Source organism: Gorilla gorilla, chromosome 2 (assembly GCF_029281585.2).
Source record: "Gorilla gorilla gorilla isolate KB3781 chromosome 2, NHGRI_mGorGor1-v2.1_pri, whole genome shotgun sequence".
Classification (NCBI taxonomy): domain Eukaryota; kingdom Metazoa; phylum Chordata; class Mammalia; order Primates; family Hominidae; genus Gorilla; species Gorilla gorilla.
This window is the reverse complement of record NC_086017.1, coordinates 37,125,958-37,151,795: the sequence shown is the minus strand read 5'-3', so window position 1 is coordinate 37,151,795 and position 25,838 is coordinate 37,125,958. Positions and strand designations below refer to the sequence as shown.

Genomic DNA, 25,838 nt, shown 5'->3' with positions numbered 1-25,838 from the left:
CTTTATAAGCTGAAATCTTCACAGAGAGGATCTTTGAAGAATAGGCCTCACTTTGAACTGGTAATGATGTTAAGGAACTTCAAGTGGAAAGAGAGGTTTGCCTTTTTTGGTATTTTTATATTTCATTATTACAATAATATTACAAAATAAATACCAGTGGGGCTTGAGGAGTAATTCTTGGGGTAAAAAAGTAGCCACGCTGCTCCTGCATCTGTTGTTCCTTTCATGCTGTGTTTGTTCCCTTTGCCCTTTCTCTGCCTGCCCATATGCACTGCAGATCTGTGCTCCTGGAAGTACTCCCTCTTTAATCTCTGGATGCCTCTTTGCGCTCTTTCTTTTCTTTATAGATATTTTTCAGAAACTTGCTGCAGTCAAAGATCAAAGAGAATGGGTCACCACAAGCGGAGCCCACAAGGTGAGTGGCCCCTGAAAGAGTTAATGCTTCAGCTCCCTATGGCAATAGTTCACATTGGGGAAGTTCAGAGCCTTTGCGGTTAAGTCATGTGTAATTAGAATCCACAAACCTACCAGCCTGGCCTGAGATTGTGGATCTTTGTCAACCCTTTTATGTTCTTCACCAGCATTACAAGTTAATAGAGATATAATAAATACAAGTTTTCTGGAACTCTTTTCTTGTTTTTTCCTATGCCATTTAATACCAACTAGGTTTATTACTTAAATGTTATTTGAAAAGCCCCAGCTATGTATAAACTCACCCTAGGTGTGCATTTATAAATAAGTCAACAGAAATAAACAAAATGTACATATGTATACATATAAATTCCATATGGCACGTGGGGCTATATTAGTTTGAACCATATATGATTGCCATTGTAGGTCAAAACAGACTATATTTATAGCAAAACTGTTTAGACTGTAGCCATGTGGAGCCAAGTTTCAGTAACCTGTTGAGTTTCATATCCCGGGAAGCCACTTTCTAGTGTATATGGGAGCAAGATTGCCTAAAATGTGTTAACACATGCTGCTCATGATCTAGAGGATGATTCTAGGTGATATACACGTCAACGTTTTTTGTTTCAGTAGCCAGCTATTTCACAGATATTATTGCTTACAATTGGAAAAATTTTTTTTGAGTTAACATTAAAGATGTTAATTGAATATGGCAAAAATTGTGAAAATGGTATGTAACGGATTGAAGTTTGGAAAACATTAGAAGACAGAGAAGAAAGAGAGAAGAAAAAGAGGAAAGGACCAGACAAATAAAGATAATGATAACTTCATTAAGATAAAATGAAATCATAAAGGCAAAAAATCCATATACTGAAAACATAAAAATTACCTTAGCAGTTGTTGCGCAGGTTGCAGCTCTGACCTGAGACATTTTGGGAGACACTTTTCAGGGGCACTCCACATTCTGAAAATGTAGAGAATTTTCCGAATAAGAAAATTTGCCTTAATGAGAATTCAGGGAAAGCCACTGACAAGCTACAGACTTCCAGCTAAGTCATGTTAGTTAGGATGATGCTTGGGAGCATCAGTGATGCACTTTCAACATCAATTAGAAATCTGAGAGGCAAATGGAATGCTCAATAGTATTCATATCTTGTTTAGTTTGGCAAAAGAATGAAGGTTTCAATATTTTGTTGAAAAATCATTTCATAATTTGGAAAGTGCCTAGCACAATGCCTGGCTCAAAGTGAGTTCTCAATGGCTGATCACTACCACTATTGTAATTTATGTCATTAATCTTCCTGGTTCTTCCCAGTGTGGGATCAGAAGGGGCAGAGAATACTTGGGCACATGGAAATAGAAGGATGTATGAGAACCAGGCTGGTCATGTAGCTTGATGCCTTTTCTTCCTTCCTGGACAAGGAATGGCTACAAGAGGTTACTCTCAAGAGTTCCAAAGTAAGGAGAGATGGACTCCTGCCATCTGTAAAGAACTGGATATTTTGAATGTTTAATAAAACTCTTTTTAAGATAAACTTTTATATTGACTGCAAAAAATAAAAAGGAAGCTGCATAAGGCTTGATAGGGCATAATATTTTTTCACTATTCTATGGGTAAAGCCATAATAAAATAAACAACTTGATTATATTGACAAAAAGTGTTTATAAAGATGTATTTAATGCCATGAAAAAATTTCAGTAGATAACATTAAGAAAAAAACATAAGAGAGAGCAGCTTTAACATTATATATAATTTGTGCTTAATTGTATATGCACATACATTATAAACTACTAAGCAAAAAAAAAAAAAACAGTTAAGCCTGTATGATCTTAAGAGGGAAGCATTTTGTCATTCAAGCAGCTGGTAATGGAAAATAAATTAATGTTAATGTTGAAAAAAGAAGCTTGTAGTACTTATATAATTAAACTTTATTTTACTTCATTTTTCAGACATTAGTAAATTTACTTGGTGCCCGAGATACTAATGTTCTATTGGGTTCCCTTCTGGCTCTGGCTAGTTTAGCAGAAAGGTAAGTAGTGTATTCTAATATACTTTCCAGTTCTGCTACTATAGCAATTTAGGTGGTAAGGATGCAAAATAATCAGTTACTTTGTCAACTACTTAATACAATTTCTTGATAAATAAGTGTGAAATAACATGTTGAAGAGAATCCTGGATAGAAGGCATTATTTAAAAATTAAAACTGGAAAGGCAAATTGCAGTTTAAAATTTTCTTTTTATTTCCTGACTGGAAATATTTAGTCTTTTCATCTAACCCTCAGTTACTTCTAATTTCAAAATTACCATAATATTTCTTTGGCAGTTGAATCTTTCTGACTGTCTTAATTCATTCTTACCTGTGAATTTTAACATACAGAACGTTTTCAAACATTTGTGGGCTTTGAAAAATTTTCAAGAAGATCTTTCCTCTTATAAATGTCATGATTACTTTAAATGTTTTTATGACAATAAGTGGACCATTGCTTTTCTGTGAATAACATATGGTTCCTTTTGTTTTTTGATCTCTTCTCCCAAGATAATATTGGAGCTAGGATATTAAATAAATGAATTTATATGGTTAGGCTTTGTGTCCCTACCCAAATCTCATCTTGAATTGTAATCCCTATAACCCCCATAATTCCCTCATGTCAAGGGAGAGACCAGGTGGAGGTCATTGAATCATGGGGCCATTTCCTCCATGCTGTTCTCATGATAGTGAGTGAGTTCTCATGAGATCTGATGGTTTTATAAGGGGCTCTTCCCCCTTGGCTCGGCACTTATCCTTCCTGCTGCCTTGTGAAGAAGGTGCCTTGCTTCCCCTTTATCTTCCACCATGACTGTAAGTTTCCTGAGGCCTCCCTAGCCATGCTGAACTGTGAGTCAAGTAAAGCTCTTTCCTTTATAAATCACCCAGTCTCGGGCAGTTCTTTATACCAGTTTGAAAAAGGACTAATAAATGGATCTAGCAAAATATGCTTTTTGTAATTGCTAATATTTTTCAATTTATAGTCAAGAATGTAGGGAGAAGATAAGTGAACTCAACATTGTAGAAAATCTGTTGATGATTTTACATGAATATGACTTGCTTTCTAAAAGGTAGGATTGCTAACAGTAGAAAAAGACAATGCAGTGCCTTATTTGACAGAAACATTTGTTATTATTTTTATTACGTCATGTTATTTATATTGTAACTGAATATGATGAGTCAGCTTGGCATTTATTTTCTGTTTAAGTTTATATAAAGAAAATAGAGCAAAGAAGTATATCCATTTATGTTTAGTCGTGCATTACTTCTAGATCTGGGCATAGAAGCTGATGAAATAAATTTTTATGGTATCATTTTTAATGTTTTGTTTATTGCATTTATTTATATCCTGCCTTTTTAGGGAAAGAAACTCTGAGGTGGCTCTAGTTTTAGTAATTTCAAATTGTATATTACAATAAGTGATTAGATTGCTAAAATCCATTTGCATGAAGGCAAGTAAAATAAGATAGCAACTGACTTGTTTTGTGATCACCTGCTATGATAACTCAAAATCTAGAGTAAAATGGATTCATTTTTACTTGAACTGCATATTGTTCTAATAACTATCCAAATAGTTATTAGATTGTACTTAAATAGAGTTGCAATCTACATCATTTGATATTTAGTTGAGTAATTTTCTAAAGAGGCAAAATAGATAAAAAGAAATCTCCAGCAATGAAGCCCTGACACTGAACTCATAGTAAATCCTTTTGGATTCTTCTTCAAAACTCTCATAAAAGAGCATTAAATATAGATAATACTTATAGACTTGGCTATCTGAACAAACAAGGTTCCAAGCTTGGTACCAGGTGTTGAAAACCAAAGATGAGTAAGTTATAAATATGTAGTGTAGAAGAGGGTCAAACAGTGCTATAACTGATACAGTAGACAGATGCACAGGGTACTCTGGGAGCATGGAGCAGAGACTTCCCAATTAGAATGTGGAGTCATGCAAAGTTTCCTGGAGGAAAGAGGAGATATCTAGGCAGAGAGAGAGAGACAACATAAAAACAGTATGTGCTTGGACATGGAGGCATGAAATTGGGTGTGTTAGAGGAATGTGATGGTTGGGCACAGCAGGAGCATAAGAACAAAAGTGCCAGAGAACTAGAACAGATAGTTAATGATAAATTTAAAATGTAGCTAACTTTGATCAGTGTTTTCTATATGCCAAGACTTGCTCTAATCACTTTGCTTATTAACTCATGTGATCTGCACATTAACCCTATTTTTCCCGTATTTTGTAGATAAGGCAACAAGACACCTTTATCCAGGTCATGATGGTCTCTGATAAATAACGATGTGAATTTTATCACGAACATTATGGGGACTCATGGAAACATTTTAAGCATGATCAAATTTGTTTTAGGAAAGATCACTTTGATAGCAGTGTATGTGGGAGTGAGGTGGGGGTGTTTGTTTATATCCACACATTGAGATCCACTTAAAACAAGGAGAGGATGTTTGGTGTAGAAAGTTTGTGAAGGTGAAGAATACTATTTATCAAGGAACATTTATTATTAATGTCAGAGCACAAAATTTGGGAGGGAGAGGAGGCATAGATAATCAGCTCAGGGGAAAGGAATGAGAAAGCCATATGAGAATGAGAATATTGGAGAGGTAGATGAAAGAGGGGTTTATATCTTGAGCATGACCAAGGGTTACAAGGATGGGAGGAGCAGTGGGGTTACCTAGCTGCCTGGTGTTCAAAAGAATCCCAACAGTTGCCCAGGAAATAGAAAACACTAAGAGCTCTTGACTGACAGTGGAGGAGTGTGAAAAGAGGAGTATGTGTCTTGATGACTCCCAGTCTTGTGGCTTGGAAGACTGAAAATATTGTGGTGCCATGAGTCAAGATCGGGGATATAAGGTGAAGAATAGACCTGGGGGGGAGGCTAATGACTTTGAGTTTAGGGGTAGTATGGAGAGTACTTGTGGAATATCCATGTGGCTAAAACTTCTGGAAGTTAGGAGCAATGCCTGGGCTGAGATCATGATGACAGGGTTGAAAGAGTGTTTGAAATCATGGGAATGGATGACACCATCCAGGAGGGGAGTGTTTAGAGTATGAAACTGGAGGACTAAGGATGATTCTATAAAACATTTATCATCATAATATTTCATGGCACAGCTGAACCTTGTGTCTTTACCATCAATTTAATGCACTTTGCACTGAGTATATAGTAACTGAGTGCTTTGCCCTTAACTTACCTGCATTGTAGTGTTTTTGACATTTTCTAAGAATGTCTTATTTTGCAATTGCATACTAAGTTTCTGAAGACTAGAATAAGGCTTTTATTATTATTATTATTATTATTTTAGTCTTTAGCACAATGCAGATGTCATTGTTTGTCCTTGATACCTATTTACTGGTCAGTAGGTTTGTGTTTTGTTTTTGTTTTTGTTTTTAAACAGAGTCTCGCTCTGTCACCCAGGCTGGAGTGCAGTGGCAAGTGACCTCGGCTCACTGCAACCTCTGCCTCCTGGGTTCAAGCAATTCTTCTGCCTCAGCCTCCCAAGTGGCTGGGATTACAGGCACACACCACCATGCCCTGCCAATGCTGGTCAGTAGGTTTTTAATCAGACCAATGATGATGCAACGAGCCTATAATTTAGAACAGTGGTCTGCAAACTATGACCTACAGTCTAAGTTTATTCCACTGCTTATTTTTGTAAATAAAGATTTATTTTAACATAGGGATGCGAATTTATTTTTATATGTTGTCTATGGCTGCTTTCATGCTATCTCAGCATAGCTGAGTAGTTGTGACACAGATTGTACAGTTAGTAAAGCTAAAAGTGTTTGGCTTTGATCGGGCTCCTTACAGAAAATGGCACGTTGACCCATGACTTACAAAATGTTAGGGTTATATTTCATGCACTGATGATAGCTTTAGTCTTAATGTAAAGTAATCAACTCATGATGCTGTGATTCTCACCCCACCCTCTGTACCCCTTTCAGACTAACAGCGGAGTTGCTGCGCCTACTTTGTGCAGAGCCCCAGGTGAAAGAGCAGGTGAAGCTCTGTGAGGGGATACCTGTCCTCCTCAGTCTGCTCCACTCTGACCACTTGAAGCTCCTCTGGAGCATTGTCTGGATTCTGGTACAGGTTTGTGAAGACCCTGAGACCAGTGTGGAAATTCGCATTTGGGGAGGCATCAAACAGCTTCTTCATATTTTACGAGGGTGAGTAAAAGTGGGCTTTGGCCTACTTTGCCCTGTTTGTTGAAGTCTGGGGACTCTGTGACGAGATGGCAGATTGGTGTGTGTCACCTCGTTCCCTCCTGCTTTGGGGTTTCTTTGGTAATTCATGCTTTCCAAAGTCATCTAGACTTGTCACAAGCATGTTCTAAATCAATGTCAGGGGCATTCATCTTTTAAATTCCTTGGGGACCCAGATATATTTATCTTTGCATCACCAACCTCCAGTACAGTGCTGGGAATATAGAAGGCCATCAGTCTGCAAATATAATGAAGGCTGAATGGGAATCCAGTAACCTAAAAAAAACCTTTGTCTTGCCACCTTTTCCTTGAATTAGTATATGCATTTTGTCATTCCAAGTATAATGATTACTAATATTTTCCTAAAATGTTTGTGTGTGCACATATGTTATTATCTATAAAGAGAAAACAAAGCCTATATGAAAGGAGCAGGTGTACAATCCTTGTTTTTGAAAGATGGTATCATTAATCAAGTGGTTGCCATGTTACTAACTCTAGTCCAGTTCTCTACTTTTCTCTCTAATCTTCATTACGGTCCTCTAAGGTGGGCATTATCTCTCTTTTAAAAGTAGAATTCCAGAGACATTCTAAGTCAGGAGCATGGAGAATGGATAGTTTAGTTCCCACTTGAAATTCTCTAGAAGTACGTTGCAAACTAACTTCTGTATTTTCTGAATTAAATAGATTGAAGTATTTAATACTAATATCTTGTGGTACCATCCATGGGAAGATTCTATTACCTAATATTGTTATAAAGTATAATTCAGTTCTATGGGTGCTGAACCAAAGTTAAAAATGAGTATGCCTCCTTGAACTGGATCGTCTTTGTGATCTGCAGTACATAAATAAAGCTCATTCTAATACAAGCAGAGGGACTTACCAATTTTCATATAACTAGATATTATCAAATCAATGTTGTTATGACTTTGTATTTGTTATGCTTCCAGCGATATTGCAGAACTGTGTGTTACCAACTTCATTTTCTCTTAAGGAACATTCAGAAGCATAAGAATAAACTGTAGAGACATGAACAGTAGCTTTGTTAACAATATCTGTCATTACCTAAACAAAGGAAAAATTTATAGACTGTTGACAATCTACTTGCTTCATGAATGTGACATAAAAATATCAATTACTTTATAGTATAAATTATAAGTCATTCATTACTGCTGTGACATAATAAGCCAGCCCCTTGGTCAAAATAATTACAATTGCCAAAGGTTTTTTATTTAGGTTTGTGGGATGACGATGGTAATGATGATCATGGTGGTGGTTATTCTTTATTATTGGACAATCATACCTATTATAATAGGTATGGGTTGCCCTCTTGGAGAACAGCTATTTTCATAAGGATAAAATGAAATTCTGTAATAGTTAAGCAGAATTTCAAAGACAAAACCTGCCTTTTTCTCATACAGAATTGAATCTAGCTTTCTTCTTTTGCTGAAGTCATAACTATCCTTGGTAAAAAAGAGGTCTTTCACATCTAAAGTATCATTTTCCAGTCCATTTTGATGGTGCAATGTTAGCAAACTTTCCCCAGGACAATGACATATTTTAACTCTTATTCTATGTTAAATATGTACTGGTGCTTTGGGAGAATTTATTACCCCAGCTGGATAAACAGTTTCTTTTCAGAGCTTGTGCCTGACCCTGGGCTGACTGCAGCTGGCATTAGGGGTAGACGTTTCCAGGCTGTCTTGTGGCTGGAGTATGAACAGCACTGTTTTCAGGGCAGTTTCCAGGACACTTTCTCATGCCTGTTCACCTGCCATCCCAAACTCAAAGGCAGCTCCCAAAGGGCTCTCTTGATCAGGTGAAGAGATCCCTACAATTTGAGTTTTAAGAGAATCATGTTGACAGATAAGATCACCACCTGTGACTGTCCCTAGGCCTAGCTCCATTACCCTCCCCATGCTCACTGCAGAGAGGACACTAGTGGACCCAGATGACATGAGAGGGAAGTTAAGGAAACTCCATCCATGTTACATTTAGGCACAGAGAAATCCAGGTAGAGTTGCTGCTATAAAAAATAAATACATGGAAAAAAATGGTAACTATGTAAAACAAAAGGGAACAAAGCAGGCAAAAGACAGATGAAGAACCTATTATGGAAGAAAGTGTACTGAGTAAACAGAAAAGCGAATGCTTTATTTCATCAAAGACATTAAGCAGAGCATGAATTTATGAAATGAGATTAAAGATGAAACAAATTTTTGGACACAAAAAGGGGAGAAGACTGCAGAGCTAGGAAAGAAAACACGGACTGAATAATACCTACAGAACCAATAAATTAGCTAGATCACCAGAAAAAAAATGGAAATAGTAAAATGTAGGGTAAGCTTGAAAAAAATTACATATAATGCAGAAGAAAAAGACCAACGAGTAAAAGAAATTAGAAAATGAAAGATATGCCCAATAGAAGAAGACAGGTTTTCAACATGTGGGTAATTGAGATCCCTGAAGAACAGAGTAAAATGAAAAGGGCCAAACATTTCCAAGATATGATAGGAGAGAACTTTCTGAAAATAAAGGAAGATTGAAAGTTCATGGAAAAAGAAAACTGAGAATAATCAAGGCTGAGATGTATTCAGGTGAATCAACTCCAGGAAAATAGAAAATTCAAAAACAAAGGTGGCCATGTAGAGCAGTGGGGAGAGGACACTTTTCAATAAATAGTGAGAAATCAGTAACCATAAAAAAATGGTTCTTACCGCACACCATACATAAAAATCAATTCCAGGTGGATTGGAAAGTGAAACAATAATGTTGCCTTCATGACCTGAGGGAGGCAAAGATTTCTTAAATGTGACACAGAAAGGACTGACGGTGAAGGGAAATTGATAAATGGTCTATGCATTAACTTTTCTTTTTCAGAGACAGAAATTTTGTTTCTGATCGCTTCTCCATCGGAAGCCTGTCCAGTGCAAACGCTGCAGGCCGAATCCAGCAGCTTCATTTATCAGAAGACTTGAGCCCTAGGGAAATACAAGAAAATACTTTCTCACTTCAAGCAGGTATTTATGTTTTATTATTTGATATGCTATAATTTATTGTGTTGTATTATTATTCACTATCATAGATTAGTGTAGTAGTAAGTAGGCACAATTTAGAAGTTTACAAAAATGTAAAGTGAAATCCACGTGGATGCCAGAAACTTCTTGGTCCCAGTGTTGGACTTGCAGATGAATGATACAACAAATGTTTCCTTGTTTTCTGTGTTCTGAACCCAGCAAGAGATAAACACAGAAGTCAGAGATAAGGAGACAAAACATTAGCTTTATTATGAGGGAAGCTGGATTAGGGGATACAGCTTGATCTGTGGCCAGAATCATGCTTTCTAGAATTTTCTAGATCCCAGGGCACCCTACATAAGGGGGAACCTACAGTGCACACACTCGTCTCACCAGGTGCAAGAGAATACCTTCCCCATGCTTCTTCAGCTCCAAAGAGAAGACTGAAAGATGCTGCCCTGTCTAGGATTTTCACATGCAAGCAGGAGCAGCAATGCATCAACGCTTTTTGGCAGGGCCACCTTGAGCAGTCATGCAGTTTGTGCCCTGCCTGGGGGCACCTGGCCTTTGGGACAACTGGAGCTACAGTGCAGTCTGAGTGCTATTGGCCAATTTGGGTGCCCTAGAGCAGCCCACAGAAAGGGAGCAGAGAGGTGTGGTGTGGACCAGCAGGAGACAGGGGGACTCTGAGGGGAAAGAGCAGACTGCAGGAGAGGGAATGAGGGAGTGGGGAAGTGGGAGAGTCCAGGCTTTCCTTGCTGTCTACTATTTTCTCCTGAAGAATACAGAAGATATTTCTTCATAGATGGTGTGAAAACAAGGACATAGGAGCTCCTCCTCAAAGTGCCATTTCTGCTTACTCTGAAAGGACCCTGTCTCAGTACAAGGTCTTGTGCTGGGGGTTTACTGTTTGAAGACTTCCCAGAAGTCTAATCCAGTGGAATCTCAGAGCTCTGAGTGTTTCTAGCAATCATTCAAAGAGTGGATGAGATTGATGGTGATAGAATTCAGAAGAACAGTTACTTAGATGTGGAATTATAGGAGAGTGAGTGCCTGAGAAGAGGCACAAGGAGCCTTTGAGAACTGGAAATATAGCCTACACATTCCTCTGGGTGGAGGATGGTTACAGGGCACATAGATATGTAGTATCTCATTGAGCCGTACACTTAAGATGTGTTTACGTTACATAGCTTATTCTATACCCGTATTAGTCCATTTTCATGCTGCTGCTAAAGACATACCCAAGACAGGGCAATTTACAAAAGAAAGAGGTTTAATGGACTTACAGTTCCACATGGCTGGGGAGGCCTCACAATCATGGTGGAAGGCAAGGAGAAGCAAGTCACATCTTACATGGATGATGGCAGGCACGAGAGGGCTTGTGCAGGGAAACTCAGTGCACTTTCAATGGTTTTACAAAAAAAAAATTTTTAAAACAATCAGATCTCAAGTGAGACTCATTCACTATCATGAGAACAGCACAGGAAAGACCCACCCCCATAATTCAATCACCTCTCACTGGGTTCCTCCCATGACACATGAAAATTGTGGGAGTTACAATTCAAGATTGAGATTTGGGTGGGGACACAGTCAAACCATATCATTTTGCTCCCGGCCGCTCCCAAATTGTATGTCCTCACATTTCAAAACCAGTCATGCCTTCCCAACAGTCCCCCAAATTCTTAACTCATTTCAGCATTAACTCAGAAGTCCACAGTCCAACATCTCATCTGAGACAAGGCAAGTCCCTTTTGCCTGTGAGCCTGTAAAATCAAAAGCAGTCAGTTACTTCCTAGATACAATGGGGTACAGACATTGGATAAATACAGCTGTTCCAAATGGGAGAAATTGGCCAAAACAAAGGGGCTACAGGCCCCACGCAAGTCCAGAATCCAGCAGGGCAGTCAAATCTTAAAGCTCCAAAATGATCTCCTTTGACTCCATGTCTTGCATCTGGGTCTCGCTGATGCTGTAAGTGGGTTCCCATGATCTTGGGCAGCTCCGCCCCTGTGGCTATGTGAGGTACAGCTTCCCTCTCGGCTGCTTTCATGGGTTGATGTTGAGTTTCTTTGGCTTTTCCAGGTACACTGTGCACACTGTCAGTGGATCTACCATTCTACTGGAGGACAGTGGCCTGCTTCTTACAGCTCCACTAGGCAGTACCCCAGCAGGGACTGTGTGTGGGGGCTCTGACCCCACATTTCCCTTCTGAACTGCTCTAGCAGATGTTCTCCATGAGAGCCCCACCCCTGCAGCAAACTTCTGCCTGGGCATCCAGGCATTTCCATACATCCTCTGAAATCTAGGCAGAGGTTCCCAAACCCTAATTCTTGACTTTTGTGTACATGCAGGCTCAACACCACATGGAGGCTGCCAGGGCTTGGGGCTTCCACCCTCTGAAGCAACAGCCTAAGCTGTACCTTGGCCCCTTTTAGTCCTGACTGAAGTGGCTGGGATGCAGGGCACCAAGACTGCACACAGCAGAGGGACCCTGGGTCCAGTCCATGAAACCATTTTTCCCTCTGAAACCTCCAGGCCTGTGATGGGAGGGACTGCCACAAAGGTCTCTGACATGGCCTGGAGAAATTTTCCCCATTGTTTTGGGGATTAACATTTGGCTCTTCATTACTTAGGCAAATTTCTGCAGCAGGCTTGAATTTCTTTTCAGAAAATTAGATTTTCTTTTCTATTGCATTGTCAGACTGCAAATTTTCCAAACTTTTATGCTGTGTTCCTCTTTTAAAACTCCATGTCTTTAATAGCATTCAAGTCATCTCTTGAATGCTTTGCTGCTTAGAAATTTCTTCTGCCAGGTACCCTAAATCATTTCTCTCAAGTTCAAAGTTGCACACATCTCTAGGGCAGGGGCAAAATGCCACGAATCTCTTTGCTAAAACATAGCAAGAGTCACCTTTGCTCCAGTTACCAACAATTGCCTCATCTTCATCTGAGACCACCTCAGCCTGGATTTCATTGTCCATATCATTATCAGCATTTGGTAAAAGCCATTCAACAAGCCTCTAGGGAGTTCCAAACTTTCCCACATTTTCCTGTCTTCTTGTGAGCCCTCCAAACTGTTCCAACCTCTGCCTGTTACCCAGTTCCAAAGTCACTTTCACAATTTCTGTTATCTTTTCAGCAAAGCTCCACTCTACTGGTACCAATTTACTGTATTAGTCCATTTTCATGCTGCTGATAAAGACATACCTGAGACTGGGCAATTTCCAAAAGAAAGAGGTTTAATGGACTTACAGTTCCACATGGCTGGGGAGGCCTCACAATCATGGCGGAAGGCAAGGAAGAGCAAGTCATATCTTAAGTGGATGGCAGGAGGCAAAGAGAGGGCTTGTGCAAGGAAACTCCCATTTTTAAAACCATCAGATCTTGTGAGACTCATTCACTATCACAAGAACAGTGCAGGAAAGACCCACGCCCATAATTCAATCACTTCACGCCAGGTTCCTCCTATGACATGTGGGAATTGTGGGAATTACAATTCATGATGAGATTTGGGTGGGGACACAGCCAAACCATGTTAATACCTAAATAAAAATGGAAAAATAAAAATTAAAAACATAAAGGGTTAAGAGTAGGGTCTGAGTTTTGGCTCCACCCTCATTGATGGCTATATGGCCTTGGGCAAGTTCCTTAACTTCTCCAAGCTTCAGTTTTGCTTATGTAAAATGGTGATGATAATCATGGTATCAATGATAGAAGATCATTGTGAGAATTATATGGGAATATATGTAAAATCTTTGGCACAGTAAAATGGAATTATCCTTTATAGGAGCTCTGTGCTATAGAGTCTGGTATACTTCTGAGAGCACAAGTATCTCAGTGCAAAATGCCACCAAAGGCTGCCACAGTGGCTGTCAGGAGGCAAGAGTGGTGCTGCTTAGGGCTGGGGATTTAACGTCTGGCACACTGGGGCTGCACTGCTGGTCATTTCCACTTACTGGTTGTGTGGCCTAGTCTAGTAACTCTTTGAAACTGTTTTCTCACCAGTACCAGTGGTAATCACAGTGCATACTCTTATTATAAGGACTGAGTTGAATAATATATTTAAAGCATTCTTTTATTTATCAACCATTATGGATATATTTGTTGAGCACCTGCTAAGTGCCAGGCATGTGTTGGGCACTGGGGATTACAATGAAATGGACAGATGCAGTACTTGCCTCCTGGTACAAAGAAAGTGCTCAATAAATGGTTGCAGTGGAATAGACATGCACATGAATTACATGGGAAGGAGAATTAGAAGCCATTACAAGTCAACTTCTCTTCTTCCAGAGCTGTGCCAAAAGGAAAATTAGTTTTTCTTGAGAAGTTACTTTGCTAATAAAAATAGCAAAATAATAAAAATACCCTGTGGAGTAAGAGTATTTATGTGAAAGTATATTTATTATAATGATGCACACTATGCATTTGATTGTTGTCATTCCAGCCTGCTGCGCTGCCCTCACTGAGCTGGTGCTCAACGACACCAATGCCCACCAGGTGGTTCAGGTGAGAGCACTCCTTCTCAAGGTCAGGTCTCCATAACCATTCATAATCAACTCACCTTGTGGTACAGTCTGTATCCCAGAACATAGGTTTTGGGATTCCCATTGTGTGATTTTAAAACTATTTTAACATTTCTCATTTAACTAATAAAGTTCTGCTTTATATTCTTCTCCTTCCTCCTTTAACTCATTTGACTTAAAAAGGACTGACGTGTGGTTAATTGATGTTTCTTCATTATGTTATGTGCGGTCCCTTTTATTTTTTCTTTCTAAAAGGGATACTCTGAATTGCATTAATTCTGGGTGTATAGAATACCATAAGGTAAGGACAGCAATCATTTTGATTAAGACTATGCATCAGATTATTAAGTTAAAAATGATGATTGAGACACAGCAAACAAAATATTTATTGCCAAGAAACTGATTTTGCAAAGTATAATCCACTAATTAATCTACTATATGTACAGCTATATATACATGTTTGTGTGTATATGTATATATACACATAAATATAAATTAATAGATCTATATTAATAAATATACACATGTATATGTACAACCCTTGTATGGGTTTCTATCGCAAAAGTTACCTCCTACTTAGTGAATTTTACAGAGAAAACATTTTTGGTTGTGTCATTACGATATCCAACTTCAAGATCCATATATGTTAGTAAGGGATCAGCTCATCAATGATTAAATTAGGACATAAGAGAAACTCAGTAGATAAGGGGGTAGTTGATAGAACAGGGCATCTGAAGTTGGCCAGATTGAGGTTCAATTCCTGGAATTATTACTTCTTGGCTTGGCTTCTAAAAAAATAATGTATCCGCTCTAAGTATTGGTTTTCTCATGTATAAAACAAGGAAATTATAGACTAATTTCACAGAGTTGTTACAGAGATTAGATGCAATAAGGCAAATAAAGCTCTTTGCAGTTATAATATGAATGCCTGCACACAATAAAGATCAGTACATTATATATGTACTGGATAATAGAAAAGTGGCTGTAAGGTATTATTATTTGCTCATTCCTTCATGTGTATATTTCAATTAAAAAATCTAGAAAGATGTCAAGATTATAATAAAGACATAAATTAATAACTGGAATATAATTTCTCCCTTTATGGTTGTGGTAATTAAGGATATAAATAAATATCAAAGATATAAATCTAAGATATTGGGACACCTTTACTCTGTCCCTTTTTAATCTCTCATTGTTTTTAAGGTATTTGAATCACTTTACGTTTATGTACTTTATTATAATCTTGATTCTCCACAGACAGTTGAAATTTTAAGATTGCAGTTGTACTCTTTGGTGTTTAAAAGTGTTATGTTGACATTTTAAATATTGTCCTGTAATGTTTACTTCAAGGTCCAAAGTTATACTAATATTTCTTCCTTGATATTAATTTTTGAGATTGTTTATTTGCCTCTTTTTGCTTGTGTATCACTACAGTGTTGTCACTCATAGTATGACCCCTTTATTCTTTCAGGAAAATGGTGTATATACAATAGCAAAATTAATTTTACCAAATAAGCAAAAGAATGCAGCAAAAAGTAATCTATTACAGGTAATAAACATGTCTATTGTCCTTCAATATCAAGTTATTGAAATCTTGGGTAACTGTGGTAAAATGATCTATGATTTTTAGAATGTTTAGGTTAGTACTGGTCCCTGTACTGACTATGAGGGAAAAATATCTGGCAAGGAAGACTGGCATGGAATCAAATAATATTAAAACAATACAGAAGGCTTAACAGTGGTTTCTCTGTGTGGGAGAATTAGGTGATTTATTTAGGTGTTTCTTTGCTTATCAATAAGTTCTATTTTTTAAAAAAATATGCATTCCTTATGTATCAGAATATAACAACAGGGGGAAAATTATTTGCCATCATGGATCTTGATGGATGAGAAGGGACTTGCCAAGTGGATAAGGGGATATTGGGTGGGGCACCAATGGCATCTGCTGCAGGGTGGAAGGGCATTCCATGCAGAGGGAACGGCATGCACCAAGTGTGAAAGCTGTGAGCTTAGAGTGTGCTGAGGGAAGGGTGAGCTGCTCAGTGGGGTTGGGGTGTGTGGTTGTGGGGGCCAGTGCTCCAGCAGATGAGGCCTCACATGTAAGAAAGGGGAACAGTTAGGAAGGTTCTACATTCATTTTTGAGGAGTGGGTGTTGGGGGAGCTGAGTAAAGGGTGAGCTGCTCAGTGGAACTGGGGTGTGTGGTTTGGGGAGGCAGTGCTCCAGGAGTTGAGGCCTCGCATGTAAGAAAGGGGAACAGTTACGCAGGGTTCTATGTTCGTTTTTGAGGAGTGGGTATTGGCAGAGTGGGGGCGGGGGGCAGTGGCCCTAATGTCAAAATCTGATTTAAAGTTAGTCTTTGCAATAGTTGTAGCTCATCTTTTTTTTCCCCCAAGTCATTTTGAAAAGGAAGAAAGAAACAACCTTTGTCTCCAATCTGATTTAAGAGTTATCATCCAAAATGATGGCCAAACCCAGCGGACTCTTTTGGGGTGTCTCTGTGCTGGGAGGCAGGGGTTTTTGGAGAGGTACCAACGGGAAGGTGCAGGCATGGGACTTGATTTCTTCAGTGCATCACAGATATATGACACTGTGCTGTTAAACAGATAAAGACAAACCCATCCTGCAGATACATTTTGTTAAGCCAGTAGAGGGTTTTTTAGAATTCCAGATGGAGGGCTTTTGAGGAATATGCATACTCTCCCTTTCTCACAGTCTCCACTGCTCTCACCTGGCTCCTTCATGTCATTTTGTTACCGGCCTCACATCTCTGGGCAATTTTGTTTGGGACCCTTCTGTGTTCAGATCACTGATTTTAGGAAATGATCCCAGATTTGATTCACCAAACCCTGATCACTCCAGTGGTGGCCTGTTGTGCAGGCACAGCTGCAGGCTGGGCACACTCTTTTTTCTCAGTACTGCAAAATGTCAGATGTTTATTTTTCCTAGGTAAAGGCTCACAGGCCTCTTTTGGAGCGTTCTAGGGAGTTACTGTAGATTGTTCTATTTGGGGAATGCTTAAGACTCTTTACTCAAGAGACCAATTTGTCAAGTTTGAATCCAGTGTGCCTGTGGCTATTTTTATATGTCATCATTTCTAGTGTTTATTTTCTCACAGAAACCATATAAATATTGAGGTATACATAGCAGGCTAGAAACAAAATAAACCTTGAGCTCCTGGAAATCTTTAGACATTTGGTTTTCTCAGCATCGGAATTTTATTTCTTGTCTCTGTACTCATTTTGTACTTTCTAGAAAGAAATTAATGACGAGTACCGAGTGAAGCAAGGCCAATATTCCCAGCATTCTACAACATAAACACTTTTTAAATACAGGAATGACCCCAGGTGTTGGTGTTTTTTGTTTTCACTTAGAAGCTTTGGCTCCAACTTGGACCAGCCACTTACAATAAAGTCACGTTAATGTTTACTTCCTGTTAATTCTTTCCTGAAAATGTTTTAATTTGTTGAGCTACCATTTGAGAATCACATATCCTTTTGTTTTCTAGTGCTATGCTTTCAGAGCCTTGAGATTTCTCTTCAGTATGGAAAGAAACAGACCACTCTTTAAAAGGTATGAGGTTAGAGAAATATAAGTGATCATTAGGTTTAGGAGATCATTAGATTGAACTGTTTTCACGTACTTGGCTTAGATGCAACAGAAGGAAAATAATGTGTGAGTATGCAAACCATGTGTCTTCAGATTTCTTATTTCACAGATATAAGTGCGCTACTGTAGTGATTCAGTCTCCAGCCACACTGAATATTAACAGAATGATGATGAAAGAGCATAAATTGCTATATCAATACAACTCCCCTTAATTACATGTGACTGCTGTGATTTTAGCTTTCTTTTTTGATAATTAAAGATATTAACATTTTTAAAAGATGGCATTAAAATATGAGCTTATTTTTTTCCAGCTAGAAATTTGAAAGTCGATCTGGTAATTTCACTTTAATCAAAGGGAATTTAATCAAAGGGAAAACAAACTGTTTTTCTGTGTGTCTTTGATGGTGTAGGAGCTCATTTGAAGGGGAGGCTGGATGTTCTGGGGTCAAGATACTGTGTTGGTGAGCCTGACCAAAAGGTCACCATTTCGGGAAGCAAACACTGGTTCCCTCAGTGGTGTTCTGCACACCATTTAGTTAGGTGGGTTAGCCAAAATCATAGGCCCAAGTTTTTATTAAAATTTTGTTAATAAGGCAGAATAGACATAAAGTATTGAGTTAATGTAGTATTTTTTGTTCAGAAAGCGTGGATCGTCACTTTTCGGCCTTTTGGCTGAGATCAAGTGCAGAAAGCATGGAGCATTTTATGTTGTTACTTTATTTCTATACTGTCTGGATTTAGAGGAAAATAAAGTAAAATTAGTTCTCTTTTTTTTTTTTTTGACAAAGTCTCATCCTGTTGCTTCTCCTGCCTCAGCCTCCTGAGTAGCTGGGACTACAGGCATGCACCACCACACCTGGCTAATTTTTGTATTTTCAGTAGAGGTGGGTTTTCACCACGTTGGCCAGGCTGGTCTTGAACTCCTGACCTCAGGTTATCCGCCCGCCTTGGCCTCCCAAAGTGTTGGGATTACAGGCATGAGCCACCGCACCCAGCTACTTATTCTTTATAATCTTTCATTTCAGAGCTCTAAATCATCCCTTTTAGTGAACTCAAAGATTTTAAAACCCCTTGAAACCAGTGTCTTGGGAATGATGAATGAATCTCTTTATTTGTTTTATTTTTCATGTACCAGTATTTTTATTTTCATGAAACTTTTATTTAAAAGTTGGGTTAGTATTTACTTCTTACTAAAATCTGAGTTAAATGACATTTGTGAAAGTGCTGCACACCCAAAAAAACACCCAATAAATGTTTCCTTCTAATGTATTCAATACCTATACCCCCAAATATCTTACAAGTAAGATTTTTGTATAATCTGTATCATATCTAATTTTAAATTATGGTAAAAATATTAACATGCCATCTACCTTCTTACAATTTTAAGTGTACAGTGTTGTTAACTGTAAGCACAAGGTTGTACAGCAGATCTCTAGAACTTTCTTCTCCATTTGTTTTTTTCTTACCTCTCAAAAACTGTAAATAGTGTATTTTTTCGAGATAAGTTGGGGAATATTATTTCCCCAACTTTGTTGATAACCAAAAGAAGTTAAATTTGTTTCATGTAATTAATCAGTGAGTGAGCTGCATTCAAAAGGGAAGTAATGGGCCGGGTGCGGTGGCTCACACCTGTAATCCCAGCACTTTGGGAGGCCAAGACGGGCGGATCACAAGGTCAGGAGATCGAGACCATCCTGGCTAACATGGTGAAACCCCATCTCTACTAAAAATACAAAAAATTAGCCGGGCATGGTGGCAGGCACCTGTAGTCCCAGCTACTTGGGAGGCTGAGGCAGGAGAATGGCGTGAATCTGGGAGGCGGAGCTTGCAGTGAGCCAAGATCGTGCCACTGCACTCCAGCCTGGGTGACACAGTGAGACTCTGTCTCAAAAAAATAAAAAAGGGAAGTAATGATCAACAGTGTCCAAGTTCTACTTTAAGTGTGTGTAATTTTCTCTGTAGACTTTTCCCCACAGACTTGTTTGAGATCTTCATTGACATAGGGCATTATGTACGTGATATCAGTGCTTATGAAGAATTGGTATCCAAGCTGAATTTATTAGCGGTAAGTCCTGAGTTTTCAATATTTTGGCAGGCTGCTATGTAGTCAGGATGTAATTTATCACAGAAACCCATTTCCTTTTTATATTTTGATTAGGAGGATGAACTGAAGCAAATTGCTGAAAATATTGAAAGCATTAATCAGAACAAAGCTCCTTCGAAATATATAGGCAACTATGCGATTTTGGATCATCTTGGAAGTGGAGCTTTTGGCTGTGTTTACAAGGTGACTTTCCCCTTGGGGAACATTTGTGATACTCCCAACCAAACCGGATGTCACGCTTGCACACCGATATTCAATTGAATTGGAACTCTTGTCATTGAAAAATAGCAAACAAATAGATATGAAAATTAGAATGATTGTTTTTGTCCAACAGAGATAGCCACACTAATATTGTTTTAGCTGTAAGCTCTAGAAATTGGCCACTGACTTTTTAAGGCAAAAGGCATTATTAATCTCTCACAAAGATATTCAGAATAGCTTCTCCCAATGCATGATGCAATCTCTAAATTAAAAAATGCTACTAAGTATTGCAGACTGACCCAGGGGATACCAGTGTTTTGAGCTGAGCTTAATGTAAATACAGCTGGAACTTTAAATGCTCTGTGACTTATTTATATGACTTAGTTACTCATGTGACTTTGTTAGTCTATCTCTTTCTTCCCCTTTCTATCTTCTCCTTCTTTACCCTGTTCCTTTTGTTGTTGTTGTTGTTTTTCTTTATTTTAGGTTAGAAAGCGTAGCGGTCAAAATCTTTTAGCAATGAAAGAGGTCAATTTACATAACGCAGCATTTGGAAAGGATAAGAAAGATCGAGACAGCAGCGTAAGGAATATTGTTTCTGAATTAACAATAATTAAAGAGCAGGTAAATGTTTTCCTTGTTTCTGAAGATGTTTTTCTTAAATACATGTCATTGCAAGAAAGTAGAGTTGTGGTGCTCTTGTCCATGCTGCTTATGAACTAGTTCCATGTGAAATAATTGACACTGAAGCAGTGATATTTTTGCCAGCTTTTTTCCTAAGGCTTGACACTGAAGCATAAAATACTGCCTGGAGTTTATATCAGGGTCATGGATGCAAAACAATCGGATTTACAGTACAGAATGCCTCATATATGAGAAATCCTTTTCTTTTCATTGTGAGCATATCTATTCTTTTCTCCTTATATTTTAGGATATTTGGTTACTTAGTTACATACATAGAAATATGACTAAGAGTTTCTTGACTTTTGCCAAATGGAACCAAGCTGTTAACATTCCTCAAATATGACTTTATTAGATCTAAAATGTAGATTTTCAAGTTGGGTTATTATGTATTGGCATGAGCAGAATACTCTGATATAATGTAACAGCTCAATTAACTCTCATTATGAAAGTTTGTTTGAGGAGGAAGAATAAACATTTCAAAGAGAAATGGGATTTCTTTGTGTGATCCAAGAACACATTGGTTTCTTTTTCAGCCTTCCTTATTTGCACATTCATCATGAATACTGTTCATTTATAATTCCTGTGGTGCACTATCAGCTTTGCTGCTTTTGTCCTCCACTGGTCACATTTGCATAGCATCTGTGTTGGGATGTAACGAATTCCATAAACAAGGAGACCTTTGTTCATAAAAATCAATAGTTCTACTCCAGTGTGTACATTATAGTAAATATTATCATTAATTGTTTATTTTATAGTTGATTTTATATACTAATAGACTAGACTTTAAAAAGTTTGTTCATGTGTAGTTTGTTCATGTGTTTGTATGGTCATCTAGCCTTCCACAGTGTGCTCTTTCATTGTAGCACAAGACTAGAACAGGGCTTTTGACCTAAGCCAGTCCAGTGTTTTCATCTGGACCCAAATATGGTTTTAGTCCTTGCGGGTGAGCCAGGTCCAGAATATGGTTCTGGTTGGTTACCTGGTCACATATTGCTTACGATCTGCTGGCCACTTGCTAGTTGATGAAGTAGATTATTTGTTTTAGCACATTTCCTAAGAAAAGAAACTGTCAAACTAGGGTCAGATAGGAAGCATATGCTTGGGCTTTGAGGTAACTCAAAATTGCCCTCTCACTAGAGGATCAAACTGATGGAAAGGATGATAACATTGAGTCCTTAAAGGAGGAGGTAGTGGCAGGCAGAAGCAAAACAAATGGGGCTAGAATGGAGAGTACATTAAGATTAACCTGCATTAACAAAGAGGATCCCAAATGCAGGTGCTTAGAAAGAGGACTCACAGTACAGTGGGTTATTTCTCTTTCACGGAACAATCCCAAAGTGAGTAAACCAGGTTGAAGGTGTTCTCTGCTCCATGCGATCATTTGGGGATGCAGGCTTTTTTCTCTCTTCTTGTGCTGTTACCTTCTAGTGCATTGTCTTCATCTGTGTGGTTGAAACTGCCATAGCCATGCTCACATCCAAGGTGAGATGAGGAGGATCATGGAGGGCTATTCCCAAGGTTTAGAGTTCACACAGGAAGCACACATGCTTCCTCTCATATTCCACAGGTCAGAACTGAGTGGTAGCCTCACCCCCAGCTTCAAGGGAGACTGAGAAGTCTTCTCTAACTGGGAAGCCATGTCCAGCTTCAACTGTATTGCAATGGGACAGCAGGTTTTTGGTGGACAGCTAGCAATCTCCCTTCAAAAAGACTTGCAGAAAGACCAAAAAGAGATGCAAGCAAGCCATTTGTTGATGTGATGGTGACTGTTCTAAGACAAATTTTATCTAGAAACTCAAATTATAAGCAAAAACTACAAAATTATTAGCGTTCTTCTAGAAAATGATCTTTTTTAATTAAAAAATTAGAAATTCCACTAACATTCTTAACTTATATCAAAGAGAAATTGCACCATTTTTTAAAAACGATGAGGAAGACTTTATTCAATACTATTGCAATAGAAGTCAAACTATTGTAATAGAGGAGAGAGATTGAACCCAACTCTGAATTCGAGGACTGGACAGCTGGGGACTCAGAGCCAATGGTCAGGGTGAGGGGGGTTCAGTGGATGGAAGTTTACTAAGAGGAACTTGGTTAGATATCAAGGGTGAATGGATGAGAAACTTAATTGGATGTCAAGGGTGGGAAATTTTTCCATAAACTGACTTAGCAGGATATAAGTTGCTAAAACTGACAGACCAAGGATGAGGCCTAGTCATGAAGAGGACTCAGAGGAGCCTGACTAAAGCTTGGTTAAGTAGGAAGTCCTTGTCAACTGTTATTATGACTTAAACTGAGTTGACTCTTAGATTATGTTATTTTCTACTAATCATTTTGGAGAGCATAGAAAGACAGAAATAGTGTGAATAGGCACAAACTTTACATAAATATTTAGATGGTAGAGAGAGGTAAAGAACAATGAATATTTGTAGTCAACAGAAGTTACCTCATTTCACTTTCCTCCTTTATACAGTCTGTGTGTCGGGTTGTGACAAGGTGTGCTAAAGGAATTCTTAAGATTCCTTCTACCTCTATAGTTCTCTTGGTTAAGTTAGATAGTAAAGTTAGGTGATAGAACGTTTTTAATTTTATTTAATAAAGCTATATAGGATTGCTATTTTCAGATCAGTTTATAAGCAACAAGTTTTTAAAAATCACAACAATCTCAGTTCGATGATATCTTGAAATGCTTAGTTTTGTAAATAAATATAATTTCTTTGTAGTTTTCAAATATGAAGTCCAACTAAGTAGTCAGTGAAAAAACTTGTATTTTGAAGCAGTGCAATACATGTTTGTTATTTATTTTCTTATAGCTTTATCATCCCAACATTGTACGTTATTACAAAACATTTCTGGAAAGTAAGTATGAGTTTTCATGATATTTCTAAATAAGGAAACATTTTTGTCACATATATTTTTATATCAGAATGTCACAAAAGAAACCTAATCAACTATTTTATTGACCTTTTTTTGTTAATATGACAGTAGATGATCTTAAGCATCACTTTCTTGACTAGTGAAACAGTGACCTAGTCAGTTACCTGAAGATAGTTATAAAATACTTAGCTCCCTGTGTGAAAAACACATGAACAAATCAAAATAGTTATTGCTATTCTCATATAGAAAAAAATCACTTAATAGGATCAAGGAAAAAGAAAACTAACGGATGGTGGTTTCCTTAAGAAAAGAAAAGAAAGTTGTTTTTGTTGACTCAGGTGTCATTTTCCATCCCCAAAATAAGTTGGAGAGAGCTAGGTCTTTGAGATTTCTTTTACCTGAAGTTCAGGTAAATGCCACAAAGGTGGCAATGGAGGCCAGACTGATTCTGGCAGCCAGGCTTGCTTTCTGCAGGTATGATGGAATGCTGAACTAGAACCAAAACAGATAAAGCTAAACTCAGCCACTCTTTTTTTTTTTTTTGTAGGGCCTATGACAGAAATAATACAAGTATTGATAAGCTTTAATGATATGTGTCACATATGAAATGTCGAAATAAATCTCCACTTGAAGAATGATTTAAAGAGACATAAGGCAATGACTGGGGCTTCCGGACTACCTCTTTTTCAGTGCTATTGTTATTTAAGAAAACCTTTTGTGTGTGTATTTTGGCATTTGTTACAATTTTACCCATCTCCCTTCCCCTAGATGACTCAGAAAAACTCAGTGCTAAAACTCATGCAGTAAATCCTGTCCCCTTAGCCATTTGTTCTTGATATTAAAATAATTTTCTATAATTTAGTGTATATCCCTTCAAAAAAATCAAGGTTGGCTTCAGACTTGTACTGAAGTGATATAAATTGTCTTAATATAAAAAACAAAAACGTTTTTTACTACCTGACAGCTTCCAAAAAGAACTGGAAATGGCGGCCGGGCGCGGTGGCTCACGCCTATGATCCTAGCATTTTGGGAGGCCGAGGCTGGCGAATCACTTGAGGTCAGGGGTTCGAAACCAGCCTGGCCAACATGGTGAAACCCTGTCTCTACTAAAAAAAAAAAAAAAAAAAAAAAAAGCTGGGCGTGGTGGCAGGCGCCTGTAATCCCAGCTACTTGGGAAGCTGAGGCAGGAGAATTGCTTGAACCGGGGAGGCAGAGGTTGCACTGAGCCAAGATCGCGCCACTGCACTTCAGCTTTGCCACAGAGCAAGACTCCACCTCAAAAAGAAAAAAAAAGGCTGGGTGCAGTGGCTCACACTTGTAATCCCAGCACTTTGGGAGGCTGAGATGGGCGGATCACGAGGTCAGGAGATCGAGACCATCCTGGCTAACACAGTGAAACCCCGTCTCTACTAAAAATACAAAAAAATTAGCCGGGCGTCGTGGCGGGCGCCTGTAGTCCCAGCTACTCGGGAGACTGAGGCAGGAGAATGGCGTGAACCCCAGAGGCAGAGCGTGCAGTGAGCCGAGATCGCGCCACTGCAGTCCAGCCTGGGCAACAGAGTGAGACTCTATCTCAAAAAAAAAAAAAAAAAAGAATTGGAAATGGCTTAAAAATACATAAAATATGATAAAATAGATTAGGAAATTGCAATAAAGAGGAATGAAGGATGAGAAAATTAAAAATAAAGCTAGAGGTAGTATTGGTACATAAATGAATATTTCTTGAAATTATGAAAAATTGGAAACAATATAAATGTCTATCTATAGGAAAATGATTAAATAAATTACGGTATACCCATATTGTGCAATACCATACAACCAGCAGAAAGAATGGTATGGATCTGTGTGTACTGAAATAGAAGGCTGCTTAATGAAAAAAAGCATAAATTACAGAACATGATTCCATTTTTGTCAACATTTTCTACACACATATTTTGTATACATCCCAAAGTTTCAAAAGACACATATCACATCCCATTGTTAATAAACCCTATTGGTTTTAGAGGAGGAAGTAGAATTTACTCCTTTGTTTTTTGGCATCCAAAGCAAAAAGACAAACACAATCAGTCATGAAGTTCTCTGTATCTGTAAGATAAAACCTGGAGAAGTCCAGTTTTGTTTTTTTGTTTGTTTGTTTGTTTTGCTTTTGAAAGGCATAACAGAAATT

The 25,838-nt window shown here is 38.2% G+C and overlaps 1 protein-coding gene across 7 annotated transcripts in view; it reads left to right on the top strand.

The window, feature by feature from the left end:
• NEK10 (NIMA related kinase 10) overlaps nucleotides 1-25,838 on the top strand; it is a 266,308-nt gene that overhangs the window by 57,999 nt on the left and 182,471 nt on the right. For all 7 annotated transcript variants that reach the window (XM_055380935.2, XM_055380933.2, XM_055380926.2 and 4 more), the window contains exons 9-20: nucleotides 348-415; nucleotides 2,362-2,441; nucleotides 3,422-3,508; nucleotides 6,400-6,624; nucleotides 9,538-9,677; nucleotides 14,119-14,180; nucleotides 15,669-15,746; nucleotides 17,705-17,769; nucleotides 19,768-19,870; nucleotides 19,964-20,092; nucleotides 20,597-20,734; nucleotides 23,608-23,653. In XM_055380935.2, the coding sequence (XP_055236910.2) occupies nucleotides 348-415; nucleotides 2,362-2,441; nucleotides 3,422-3,508; nucleotides 6,400-6,624; nucleotides 9,538-9,677; nucleotides 14,119-14,180; nucleotides 15,669-15,746; nucleotides 17,705-17,769; nucleotides 19,768-19,870; nucleotides 19,964-20,092; nucleotides 20,597-20,734; nucleotides 23,608-23,653 (1,221 nt within the window). The remainder of the gene's footprint in view (nucleotides 1-347; nucleotides 416-2,361; nucleotides 2,442-3,421; nucleotides 3,509-6,399; nucleotides 6,625-9,537; nucleotides 9,678-14,118; nucleotides 14,181-15,668; nucleotides 15,747-17,704; nucleotides 17,770-19,767; nucleotides 19,871-19,963; nucleotides 20,093-20,596; nucleotides 20,735-23,607; nucleotides 23,654-25,838) is intronic.